The sequence below is a fragment of the Girardinichthys multiradiatus genome, chromosome 2, assembly GCF_021462225.1.
Source record: "Girardinichthys multiradiatus isolate DD_20200921_A chromosome 2, DD_fGirMul_XY1, whole genome shotgun sequence".
NCBI lineage: Eukaryota > Metazoa > Chordata > Actinopteri > Cyprinodontiformes > Goodeidae > Girardinichthys > Girardinichthys multiradiatus.
Window position 1 is genome coordinate 9,496,671 of NC_061795.1, and position 13,959 is coordinate 9,510,629.

The 13,959-nt window shown below is 38.6% G+C and overlaps 1 protein-coding gene across 4 annotated transcripts in view; it reads left to right on the forward strand.

The window, feature by feature from the left end:
• The window catches only part of LOC124884785 (anoctamin-1-like), a 183,217-nt gene that overhangs the window by 98,100 nt on the left and 71,158 nt on the right, over nt 1-13,959 (forward strand). For 3 of the 4 annotated variants that reach the window (XR_007042530.1, XM_047392838.1, XM_047392840.1), the window contains 7 exons: nt 4,848-5,008; nt 5,123-5,205; nt 6,290-6,301; nt 8,262-8,336; nt 8,875-8,943; nt 9,066-9,267; nt 13,802-13,913. Coding sequence is in view for 3 of the 4 variants with exons in the window: in XM_047392838.1 (XP_047248794.1) it covers nt 4,848-5,008; nt 5,123-5,205; nt 6,290-6,301; nt 8,262-8,336; nt 8,875-8,943; nt 9,066-9,267; nt 13,802-13,913 (714 nt within the window). In the remaining variant the exon portion in view is untranslated. The remainder of the gene's footprint in view (nt 1-4,847; nt 5,009-5,122; nt 5,206-6,289; nt 6,302-8,261; nt 8,337-8,874; nt 8,944-9,065; nt 9,268-13,801; nt 13,914-13,959) is intronic. The other variant, XM_047392839.1, reaches the window with a different exon arrangement.

Sequence of the window (13,959 nt, forward strand, 5' to 3'; positions counted from 1 at the left end):
GGAAATGCCAAAATGCCAGAAGTCCAGTGTCAAGTACCCACAGTCAGTGATGGTCTGGGGTGCCGTGTTAGCTGCTGGTGTTGGTCCACTGTGTTTTATCAAGGGCAGGGTCAATGCAGCTAGCTATCAGGAGATTTTGGAGCACTTCATGCTTCCATCTGCTGAAAAGCTTTATGGAGATGAAGATTTCATTTTTCAGCACGACCTGGCACCTGCTCACAGTGCCAAAACCACTGGTACATGGTTTACTGACCATGGTATCACTGTGCTCAATTGGCCTGCCAACTCTCCTGACCTGAACCCCATAGAGAATCTGTGGGATATTGTGAAGAGAACGTTGAGAGACTCAAGACCCAACACTCTGGATGAGCTAAAGGCCGCTATCGAAGCATCCTGGGCCTCCATAAGACCTCAGCAGTGCCACAGGCTGATTGCCTCCATGCCACGCCGCATTGAAGCAGTCATTTCTGCCAAAGGATTCCCGACCAAGTATTGAGTGCATAACTGTACATGATTATTTGAAGGTTGACGTTTTTTGTATTAAAAACACTTTTCTTTTATTGGTCGGATGAAATATGCTAATTTTGTGAGATAGGAATTTTGGGTTTTCATGAGCTGTATGCCACAATCATCCGTATTAAGACAATAAAAGACCTGAAATATTTCAGTTAGTGTGCAATGAATCTAAAATATATGAATGTTAAATTTTCATCATGACATTATGGAAAATAATGAACTTTATCACAATATGCTAATATTTTGAGAAGGACCTGTATATGAGCTGAATGCGGGTGGTGATAAATGGGGTGAAAAAAAGGTGCTGCTGAATACTTTGGAATGAAGGATTAAGCAAGCTAACATTTTAATGGCCACCTGTTCATTTACTGTAGAGATAATGACTGTCATCTGCCCCGCTCCTTTACCGCCAGTAAACTCGTTTCAAATCTATTTTTTTGTTTTTTTTTGTTTCCACTGCTGGAAACAGCGATTGACACCAAAAAACGCTTCTTTCTTTGCACTAATTTTTTTGCTAGGCCAGAGGAAACAATTGCTTTCATGAGGTGGATAAAGACTAATGGAGACCAACAACTGGAGATGCTCCAATCAAAAACTGGCCACAATGTAGACATTGTGGCCAGTGTTCAAACACGGATGTTAGAACATTTTCTTTTTTTACAAAGTATAATTAAGAATCAAATATTTTTTAACTTTCTGGATAAATTAATAAATCAACAGTCTGAGCAGAAGAATGTTTGCGGTAAAATAAAACAATGATTTCTAAAATACAGACCAAAGTTGCAGAGTTGTCTCATTGTCATTACCAAACTTCCTATATAGTGAAACCTTCCAGGTTATGGGACAGAGTATCTGTACAAATACTTAAGCCCAACTAAAACATTTACACCGTATGTCCTTTGTCTTGTACTCCTGTACAAGACAAATTATGGCCCAATATCGTTTTTGCTTTTTTGCAACATAACACTCTTCTACAGGATCATTGTAGGAAAAAATGTTGTTACTGAGGGAAGAAGACTTCTCTCAGTAACAATGTCCGGACCAGAGTGTTTTTGGAGCCTGATAGAGCTTATGTGTGACATCCTCAGTAATCACAAAATGTTATGATATTTTGTTTTCTACCAGTCAATCACTGGTGTAGGTCCACTGAGCACAAAATTAGCCAAGTATGGTTGGCATGTCTGATTCCAAAGTTACCTTCTGTTATGATCTTCCTAATTAAACCAAAAACAACACAGGGAAACAATAAAACTCCTCAAAGAGTTAGTGTCCGGCTCTGGTTTCAGATTTTCAATTATTGTGTGATATGACCATAGACTGCTGGAGATAGGCACCAGCTCCCCCGCGACCCACTATGGAATAAGCGGTAGAAAATTACTGACTGACTGACTGTGTGATATGAGTTAAGCTTTTAAGAGCAGGTGATTGCCTCTTTTTGTGTAAATTTAAAGGAAAATAACGAATATTAGTAAAGTTGTTTTTAATGTGACTGGACAGAGTTATTGCAGAGACAACAGGAGTGAAAAAAAAGAGGAAATTGAAAAAGTATGACAAACAGCTTTGAAAAATCAGGTCACTCTTCCGCTACCTGCTCGTCATCACCTACAGGATGTTATGACTTGCTGCCAGGACACTTATGCAACCAGTGAGACTTACACTACATCTGCTCAGAGGAAGGGTCAATGTTAAACAAATGATAGTAATAGAAAACAGGCCTTCCTTTCTTATTCCACTTGTCAGGGTACTTGGGCTCAGGACATTTCTGCGTTTATGACCAGGCTTTGAAATGTCATAAAAAAAACATGGGAAACGAAGAGTTTATGTGAGATCACAGTTATAAGCAAAAATACATAATGTTTCCTTCACATGGAGTTTCAGGTCTGAAGAGAGACCAGTCCCCAAAACTGTTAAGAACATTTAACTGTATCAGAAAGGGATCCATTTCAGGATATTTCCTAAATCAGGAACAGATGTAGGCATCCACACATGCGTATATTTACAAGCTATAAATGAAAGGGTTAAGGTTTATCGTAACCTGCTCTGTCTAAGTTTGTTAAAGTAATAAGTCTGGGCTCAGTTCATACATATACTCTAGTTTTGCACTAATCTGTGAAATGTTGCCAGAATAGACAAAATCCCAAAGAGGCGCCTGATTTATGATGTACTTTGTGGATAATTCTTATTAAGAGAGTTCTTACTTTATGTGATATAAAGTCAAACTTGTGTAGCGGTTGCAGAATGGTTAAATACAGGGCCAGTAACAATCATCACACCATGGATCAGGATCTGCATATGTTTATTCCTATAACACAGTAGCATGGGACACTTAATTTGCAGGCAGTTAAATGCTCTCTCACGGCTCCCTGTGGCAGAATAAAGAAAACACTTGAAGAGGAAAATCTCAGAAAACCGTACTAAAAGAAACGGGTTTTTTTTCAAACCAAATCCACAGTAAGTCTTAAAACTACTTTGTAACAGTTAACATAAAATTTGTATGCAGTTAAACTTGTAAAAAGAATTCTTAATATCATTAGCATAACCAAGGGAGAGAAAGCATTTGCACACATCTTACCAGCGCAATAGTCAGGCAGCCGTTACCAGGCTGCTGCAGCTACATCACGCAGTTGTCCTTTGTGACGCAATGGTCCCATCAGCTACAACATTTGGGAACCAAAGATTAAAACAGTGTGAATTGGAAATAGCCCTGCTGGAACATGAAATTAATTCATGATATTTAAAAATGCTAGGAAAAATGTTTTGATAATGTCCATTAAAATAAGTCATAAATAAATAAAATTTAACTCAGCTACACTTGATTACTCAATGTCTGTTAGACTGTTCCACAATCATCCATGACAAAGCTTTGTATTCCCATTGTAGAACAACATGAATATCATGTTGACTTTCTAACAAATTCATTTGTGGATAACAGATATCCTTCACAGCAATATGCCACACATCGGTGTGAGCTGAACTCTACTTTCTGCAGCATGCCTTTCATTTTCTTTGTGACTGCGTTTCCTCCACCGCTCTCGAGATGGAAGATATTTCATGGCAACTCTGTTCATAATAATGCGCTTCTTTCTATTAGACAAAATTTGCCACCGTAGTAATTTACATAGCTGCATACTCATGTGGAGGGTTTGGCATCAGTAAATGCATAAATAAAAGTTGATTTAAACTTGTGCAAAAGCATTTCCTGTCGTCATCTTGTGGACTAGTGTGGTGAGCAAAAATGTAATTTATAAAGTGCTGCCAGGGACTATGGGTGCCATACAGTGCCGACAGCTGACGTAAACTGCTCACGTTGAAAAAAATCAATTTTAAATCAGTTCACAAGGCTAATAAATACATTTATAAATACAAAAACGAAGCGTCTAGAATCTCAGTACATTTTAGTTAGTTTCATAAAGGCACAATACAGTTAATGTTAGTTACAATCTTTCCCTTTTAATTACAGTTTTTATGTATTTCAGTTAACAAAATGTTTCTTCAATTTCTGTTAAAATTGTTTTGTTCTATTTTATTAACTAAAATAACCCTGGTTACCAGAGTTTCAAGGATTTGCCCAGGGACACTTTTAAATGTGATGGGGAAGCTGGAATCAAGCTCACAACTATTTGACTGCCGGACAGCTACTATTCCCACCTACAGTATCTGCAGCTGCCATCTGTACCTCTTTGAGAGAGCTTTGTGAGTTAGATGGATTGATGAATAGTTTTGTAGGCACACAATCCATTAGTGTAAGTGTGTACCAGAACAACTGTTGCTAATGTACAGCAACCAGCTTGGAAGATTTTTGATTTTCTCCCAAAAATCAAAGGTAAATGGATTTTGTTTGGGGCATCTCATCAATTTAATCACCTAGCAAACCAGTTCAGCTAAATGGTGTTGCCTCAGCTTTCAGTTCTATGGTGAGGGGCCATGGAGTTAGTTTTAACCAGGATGTGTCCTTTACCCCAACTATAACTTACATTTCTTAATGTGATTTAGTGCTACAGTGTTTTAACAACGGTTACAGCAAAGACATTGCAATAGATGGTTTTAATGTACTGTTTTACAATTTGAAACAATGACCAAACTATGATCTTCTATGGAGACAGTTTCACTGGTTTACAGTTTGAACAATAAAAAAACACAATGTAAGGCATATAATGTTGTGTATGTCCTATAGGTGTGATATGCACAGCATGGAATTACTGCATCATTTAACATTAGGCTACAGTAGTTTGAAGATATTCTCTAGGAACTGATTGATGTTTTAAAAACAACAGCCTCTTAAGTAAAATAATGGCATTTGTTTTTTAGTTTGCTTGTCTTTGAATTTTCAGCATGGAGATCTGTGATCCAAGGAACAACATCACGATGTGCCCTCTGTGTGACAGAGTGTGCAGCTACTGGAAACTCAGTACAGCATGTGGAACTGCTCGTGCTAGTCACTTGTTTGATAACCCGGCCACGGTTTTCTTCTCTATATTTATGGCTCTGTGGGGTGAGTGAACAAATCTAAGCAAAAAGCATCAAAAAGCACAAAAATTATATTAATTATGACCTTTTTAGGACTACTGAGTTACAACTTGTTGAACATTTAAATTTTTTTTTATAGCTGCAATGTTTATGGAGCACTGGAAGAGGAGGCAGATGAGACTAAACTATGAGTGGGATCTCACTGGATTTGAAGATGAAGAGGTGAGCCCATCCATCCATCCATCCATCTAGACTTAATATTAATTTGCCAAGGCAGTAGGGCCAGTGATGCATGAAAGCTTTTTTCTATACTGATGAGCTATACTCTGAATGATTGCTGGCCACTGTACTGTATGTCAGCTGCTGACAGGGTGACAAACTATGTGGGAATTCCAAATTGTCTCTCCATGATCTAGCAATGATAAAGAATCCTTAAAAACAAATCCTGGATCCAGATGGTGCTCTGCATCACCACCAAATCTAATTATCTGTTTTTTGTCCTGATATGCGCCTTGTCTGAAAATTCCATCAAAATCTATTCCGAACTTTTTGAGACAAACGGACAAACTCCCAACAAAAACATAACCTCTTTGGTGGAAGTAAAAAAGGGTTTTGCTTTCTTCCTTCTGTTGTTAGTTCGAATTTTAGAAGAAGCACCTTTTTCTGTTCCTTTGGGCCGTGTGAAATATGCACACACTGTTTTAAGTCCTCCATCATTTCCCTTACCTGGCAGAAGCACACTGTTGCTTTCTACAGCTACAACTGGGATTGTTAGATGGACCTTTGATGAAGCAAGGAGTCAAGTGAAGCTAACAGGGGCCTACTACTTATTCATTGTGAGCTCTTTGCATAATCTGTGTGGTCAGCATTCAGTGTTTTAGACTGTCAGTCAGTTTTACATGGTTCTTAACAGTAAGCTGTGCCTTTTTGATGCAGTATAGTTTTGCCTTCTTTTTAAATTTTCCTGCATTCCCGGTACACACAAGTAGGTGTATCGATATGTATGCTGTTCAGCTAAGAAAATAGTAAAAACTTAAAAAAATCATCTCATAACAAAGTAAAAAAAAGCTGTATGGTAAGATATAGTGTAATGAGCCGATTAGAACTTGTGAACTGAGATTGTTATAACTGGTCTCTGCTGCAGGTTAGACACTGACTGCTTGTACCTTGTCCACACATGCCTAAACCAAACGGGAAGGAATTATCTCATTAATATGAATGTATACTATGGTGATCCTTGTTATATTTTATTGACAATCTTTTTATGTTTCTGTTTTTTTTATTTTATTTATGTGTTTTTCTACAGGAAGCTCTGAAGGTTTGGAAAACCTTTTACTGGTTGCTGTATTTTTACTATAAAGCCTTTCTGCCACCACTGCAAGGCATCTTTCCTCAAAATCAGCACTATCTCTGTTTTACTCCAAATGCTTTTATGCTGTATTTTTACTATAAAGCCTTTCTGCCACCACTACAAGGCATCTTTCCTCAAAATCAGCACTATCTCTGTTTTACTCCAAATGCTTTTATGATAGATAGATAGATAGATAGATAGATAGATAGATAGATAGATAGATAGATAGATAGATAGATAGATAGATAGATAGATAGATAGATAGATAGATAGATAGATAGATAGATAGATAGATAGATAGATAGATAGATAGATAGATAGATAGATAGATAGATAGATAGATAGATAGATAGATAGATAGATAGATAGATAGATAGATAGATAGATAGATAGATAGATAGATAGATAGATAGATAGATAGATAGATAGATAGATAGATAGATAGATAGATAGATAGATAGATAGATAGATAGATAGATAGATAGATAGATAGATAGATAGATAGATAGATAGATAGATAGATAGATAGATAGATAGATAGATAGATAGATAGATAGATAGATAGATAGATAGATAGATAGATAGATAGATAGATAGATAGATAGATAGATAGATAGATAGATAGATAGATAGATAGATAGATAGATAGATAGATAGATAGATAGATAGATAGATAGATGCTAGAAGGTTACAGTCATGGTAGAAGGAAAGTAGACCCTCTTTCAGTTGAAAGGTTTTATGTAATATTTGTATTGTTGAAGTTTTGAGGAAAATGAAGTGGTCTTTACCAGCTTCTAAAATTCTTTAAATCTGCAGTGAGGGGGTCTATATCAGTCACTTGAAGCAGATTAGACCATGTAATTAAGAGGTTGTACTTTGTTTTTATAATGTCTATAACTACTGTATATTGCATATTTCTTCTTATTTTCTATGGTAGCAATTTTTAAGGATAAGAAGAAATAATGATTTACATGATGCCATACAGAAGCTGCACTCTCAAAGACTGTTCATTCCTATTTTTAACTGCTGAGCTATCGCTGCCATTTCCTGCGCATATTCTCTTTCCCTTCACATGTTCTCATGGTTACATTATGTTTTACAAAATGTTTTGTTGATCATATGCCCAAACAGTACTGGAGTCTTTAAGTTAAGATTTGTTTCAGTGCAACATGTTCTGAGTCTTTGGGTTGAGCTGCCAGCACTACAAATGTATAGAGATTTAAAAATGACATTTTAATTTCAACTTTTAGAAACGTGTTATTTAACTACTATGTGTTTGTTACACTATCAGACACTCTTGTGTCAATAGGATGTGATCTCTGACATATTAGTTTTTGATGACAGGTATGCATTCAAGGCATAGTCAGTTCTGAATAATCTCAGTTCATCACTGACTCCTCTGAAATACAACAGTTTTAGTATTCATCAAATAGCAGTCACATAAAGCGCTATTATGTTTTTGAGACTACTCAAAGCACTTTACACTAGAGCCACATTTACCCAATCGTATACACATTTATACTACTCTACTCTTCCCAGTAAGCCACAGTTGGCTTAGACAAGGTTACAAAAAACAAAGTGTTACTGCTGTCTTGAGCTGTAGTCGCCTTAGCCAGTAAGATCAGGGTTAGGGTAAATGAGATTCTAAATTTCTCTGGGTCTTTCATAGTTAATTGAAGTACAAACAAATAAAAGATGAAAAAAAACTTCACTTCACAAAGTGACAAGTATTAAATGAGTTTTGTGTTAATACTTCAGTAGATAAAGATTTATTTATATAGAATCCAAAAAGATAAAAGGCAAAGCTGAGACAAGCTGAGATGTAGTTGCTCTGAGGATACAGATTTAATAGTCTTAGAACAGTCAGTGATTTCTGCAACAACCAAATCTAATAAAAAGTAATATTTGTATGCGGTCTATCTTACAGGATCATCCCAGAGCTGAATATGAACTCAGAGTGATGCAGAAGTCTCTGACGAAAGACAAAAAAACCCCACAGAAGGTAATTTAACACATGCTGTATAGTGTGACTGTCAGTCCTCCTTTGTTGAGAATCGTTTCCTTCATACATCTGTTTTACATATGCGTGTTTCTGTTTTGTTGCTAAATTGTTTGTAGAAGAACTTGAATACGGTCATACATTTAAATAAAAAACTTTCTGCATGAGTGCCTATGGAAGAATGGAACAAAATAGACTTTGTAGTTTGATCATTTTCATTAGAGCAAGTTGGACTCTGCTGCGTATTTCATCAAAGCTTCTGATTTCCTCCAACATCTGAGCCTCATCCAAACATCTGCAAGCCTTCTTTACCATTGTCTTTTATTCATTGTATCTGCTGCCATCTACTGGTGCCACTGCACATGCTGCAAGAAAATAGTACTGTTACGGAACCAAAATTGGCATCATTTTAAATTTTCAGAACTATACTTGTCTGAACAAACATAATCCAAAGTAGTGTTAGTTTTGGGTTTATTTGGGATGTGGTGCCAGTGTTTCTCAGAACAGCTGAAATTGTAATGATACTATTCCTTTATTTTAGATGGAAAAGCTCACATGTAGAGATCGCCTTCCTGCATACATGACCAACATTGTCATGATGCTGCTGATGGTAAGTTATAACTAACTCTTTCGTTATATAACAACCCAGTAATGCTGCCTAGAAAGGTTGTAAACTGTAATAATTACTTCTTAATATCTTTACATTGTTTTTCTGCAACCCTTCCCTGACAGATTGGTGTAACGTTTGCCATTGTGTTTGGGGTGATCCTTTACCGGATCTCCACCAAAGCTGCTCTATATATGAGCTCCAGTCCAACCACAAGAAGTCACGTACAGCTGACAGTTAAAACTACTGCAGCCATCATTAACCTCGTGGTCATCCTGATTCTGGATGAAGTGTATGGCGCTGTGGCCCGCTGGCTTACTGTATTAGGTAAGGAAAGAAAAGGAACTAAATAGTAAGAGCTTTGACTGTTTTAGAAACTCCAACTTGAGAATATGATTTATTTTATGCTTTTGTTTGCTGTACAGTTTTGTTAAAACTAGACTAGCCAGACCAATCACTGTTTTTGGTAGAAATCATATTAGCACATGGCAAATAATTTACTAGTAGGTGTAGTAGTCATAGAAAACCTACAAAATATTCATTATATACATCCTCCTGAGTCTTCTTTTCTCTGTGCCTCTTTTTGCCCCTTTCCATCTCCCTCCATAGCTGATAACCAATACTTGGAATCCACCTATTAGCAGTGTAGGCTATCATTAGCGGAAGTGAGAGCATTGTGCAACACAAATAACCACCCAGCCAGAACACAATCTGCTGAATAGTTAAGTGGAATAATAATAATAAGTGGTACTTAACCCGGTGTAAAAGCATAACCCTGACACCAGGCACATTTTGAAAAATTCCACCAAAGTGGGCGGTGCCAAGACACTAAGGGGCACGGCCAGGTGTGGGGATGAGCGGAGAGGGTTAACAGGGTTAGCAACTGTAACAGCAGTCTTAAAACAATAACAATGTTGTATACCCAAATATTTCATCCCTGAAAGCACACATTGTGGGGTGGCATATGTTTAAAATTGCCATAAACTCCAATTTATCTTGTATCCTAAAATACAAGAATATGACTCAACACACTGTTACAGTGCTAATATAAAGGCATTCCAATGAATTTCCCAAATACAGACACCATGTGTCCCACCAGGAATAAAAACACTCTGGACCACTGCTACACAACTTTAAAGGATGCATATCATGACGTCACCAGGGCTGGCTGCTTAAGAACTTTATAACCACTCTCTGGTCCACCTCATCCCACCCTACAGGCAGAAATTGAAAGCTTCCAAATCCGTGATTCGGACTGTTAAGAGGTGGACTGAGGAGTCAATCATCAGTCAGTCATTAAGCGGTTTTTAAACATTTTTAAACATTTATTTTTATACATTTACATTACACATTTCTTCTTCTAGAATTGCACCGCTCATGGTGGCAGCAGGTTGGAATAGCTCTGTTACTTTTGATTCTGATTGATTCTTTTTTGGGAATTGTTCCTCTTGTGGTGGGTACAGTTGATTTTTTTTGGATGACTGTCCTTTCCGGTGTCGGATGCTGTGCAGCTTTGGGGATTTTTCCTAATACTTTTCTACTTTTGGAAATTTGTTATGATGCATTGCCATGGCATCGGGGTTGTTTCTTACAACCGGAAGCAGCTGATTAATATCTCAAAAGATCAAATGATACTTCAACTACAACCTCAAATCCCTTATGAGTTGAAAAGGAGACACAGTGGATGTAGAGCAGGAGCTAAGAAAACAGAGAGAAGGAAGAAGTTCAAACCATCTCTTCCGTCGATTATGATGGGCAATGTGAGATCGTTGGGAAACAAGTTGGATGAACTCCAAGCCCTACAAAGGACCCAGCTAGAGTACCGGGAATGCAGTATTATCTGTTTCACTGAGACATGGCTGCAGTATCATATTCCCGACTCCAGCGTCTCTCTTCCTGGCTTTCTAACCATACGAGCAGACAGAGTTTTAAAGAGGAGCGGCAAATGAAAAGGAGGTGGACTAGCAGTACTTGTAAACAACAGACGGTGTCATCCAGGACATGTCACTATGAAAGTGTCATCTCTGCAGTCCAGATATTGAACTGTTAGCAGTAAGTTTTTGTCCGTATTATTTACCGGGAGTTCACTAGTGTTATTTTGGCAACAGTTTACGTTCCACCTTCCGCTGTTGCCGACACTGCATGTGATGCCATCAGCTCAGTTGTTGCTAGACTATAGACACAACACCCCAATGCGTTTGTGGCAATATCTGGTGATTTTAACCATGCTTCATTTGCTACATTTCCAACGTTTCAACAGTTCGTTAGCTGTTCTACCAGAGAAAACAAAACATTGGATTTGTTTTATGCAAATGTCAAGGACTCATACATCTCTACAGCAAGACCTCCTCTAGGCAAATCCGATCAAAATCTTGTTTTTTCTCTGCTCGAACTGTAAGCCCCTTGTTCAGAGACAACCTGTACTAAAGAGGACTGTGAGAAAATGGTCACAGGAAGCTGAAGAAGCCCTGCAGCCACCAGAACCATGAGATGCTTCCCCAATAACAAACCCTGGATCACCAGTGACCTGAAGGACCTGCTTAACAAGAAAAAAAGAGCCTTCAGAGAGGGAGACAAAGAATTATTGAGGAGTATACAGAAGCAACTTAAAGTCAAGATAAGAGACAGCAAGGAGGTGTACAAGAAGAAGCTGGAGAGCAAGCTCTAGCAAAACAATATCAGAGATGTGTTGTCAGGGATGAAGAAGATCTCAGGCTTCAAGCAGAAGGAAGATCGGAAGATGGATGTCTGGACAGAGTCAATGAACTAAACACATTCTTCAATAGGTTCAGTTCAGAAACAAGCTCAGCATCCTCCTCTCATGCTCATAGCCAAACAGACATCCCACCTTCCTTTGACCCACAGGACCCACAGCTGTCTAGTAACACCTCAAACCTCAAATGTTTTATCTTCCACCTTAGCCATGGACCATTCTGCTTTTACATGTTTGCCTTCAACCATATCAGAAGATGCTGATGCTCCCTTTGCCTCCACCTTCCACCTGTGTGTCTCAAGAAGTCAGGTGAAGATGCAACTGAAGAGACTGAATCGGAATAAGGCTGCAGGTCCAGATCGTGTCAGCCCTAGAGTCCTGAAGGGCTGTGCAGAGCAGCTCTGTGGGATTCTGCAGCACCTCTTCAGTCTTAGCCTGGCCCAGAAGAAGGTTCCAATGTTGTGGAAGACCTCCGGTCTTGTTCCGGTACCAAAGAAAACTCACCCATCAGTCCTCAATGAGTATAGACCTGTTGCCCTGACATCCCACATCATGAAGGTTCTAGAGAAACTCCTGTTGGCCCACCTGAGTAAGCAAATAATAAACTATCTGGACCCCCTTCAGTTTGCTTAGCACTGTGGAGTTGGAATTGAAGATGCTATCATACACCTGCTTCAACAAACCCACTAACATCTGGACAAAGCCAGCAGCACTGTGGGGATCATGTTCGTTGATTTCTCCAGTGCATTTAACACAATCCAACCTGATTTGCTTTGTCAGAAACTTCAGTAGACTCAGGTGGAGGCCTCAACAATCTCCTGGATCAAAGACTGCCTGACAAACAGACCACAGTTTGTGAGACTGAAGGGTTGTGTGTCTAACCAGGTAGTCAGCAGCACAGGAGCACCACAAGGGACTGTACTCTCACCATTCCTTTTCACTCTGTACACCTGAGACTTCCAGTACAAGGCAGACTCCTGTCATCTGCAGAAATACTAGGATGATTCTGCACTTGTGGGGTGGATCAGAGATGGACAAGAAGCTGAATACAGGAAGGTGGTGGAACCCTTTGTGGCATGGTGTGGAAACAATCATCTCATCTTGAACGTGACTAAAACAAAGGAGATGATTGTAGGTTTTAAGAGAAACAGGTATAAGTCAAAAACTATTTTCATCATGGGAGAAGAAGTAGAGATGGTGGAGGAGTATAAATACATCAGTGTTCACCTGGACAACAGACTGGAGTGAAGATCCAACTGTGAAGCCATCTACAAGAAGGGACAGAGCCGACTGTACTTCTTGAGGAAGTTAGGTCCTTCAGAGTTTGCAGCAAGATGTTGCATATCTTCTATAAGTCTGTTGTAGAGGGTGTGATCACTTCTGCCATCATCTGCTGGGGAAGCAGCATCAGAGCCAGGGATTTAAAAAAGCTCAATAAGCTGATAAAGAAGGCTTGCTCTGTTCCGGGGACTCCTCTGGAACATCTGGAGATCATTGTGCAAAGGATTCTTCATAAAATGAAGAACATTATGGAGAACCCTGAGCATCCTCTTCATCAGACTATTGTACAACAACAGAGTGTCTTTAGTCATAGGCTTCTTCAGATGTGCTGTATGACAGACCGCTACAGGAAATCCTCCCTGCCCACAGCCATCAGCATCTACAACAGCTCTTTGAAGAAGCCTGCAGAATATGAGCTACTACAACATTTAATTTCCCTTTGGGATTAATAAAGTATTTTTGAATTTGAATTGAATTTGTTTTTAATAGTGGGTTGCGGGGAAGCTGGTGCCATCTCCAGCAGTGTATGGGCGGGAGACGGACAGATCACCAGTCCATTGCAGGGCAGCACAGACATACACAGGGCAAAAACCATGCACACACTCATTCAGACCTAAGGGAAATGTAGATAGACCTAATTTTCATGTTTTTGGACTGTTGGAGGAAGCTGGAGTACCCGGAGGGAACCTAGGCATGCATGGGGAGAACATGCAAACTCCATGCATATTTCTGGTCTACAGCAGATTAAATGCTCATGTATTTTCAATTTTGTTTTTTAGCATGTATGCGTGCTCATTTATATTTTTATTTTATTTATTCATTCTCAGAAATTTGTTTCACGTTTTCTTCATTTTTGCTTTCATTCAGAGGCCCCTAAAACTGAGAAGAATTTTGAGGAACGGCTTATTTTTAAGACTTTCATTCTCAAGTTTGTCAACGCTTTTACCCCGATCATCTACATTGCTTTCTTCAGGGGAAGGTTGTTAATCTCATGTTTTTATACTCTTTTCTTGTTTTTAATTGTA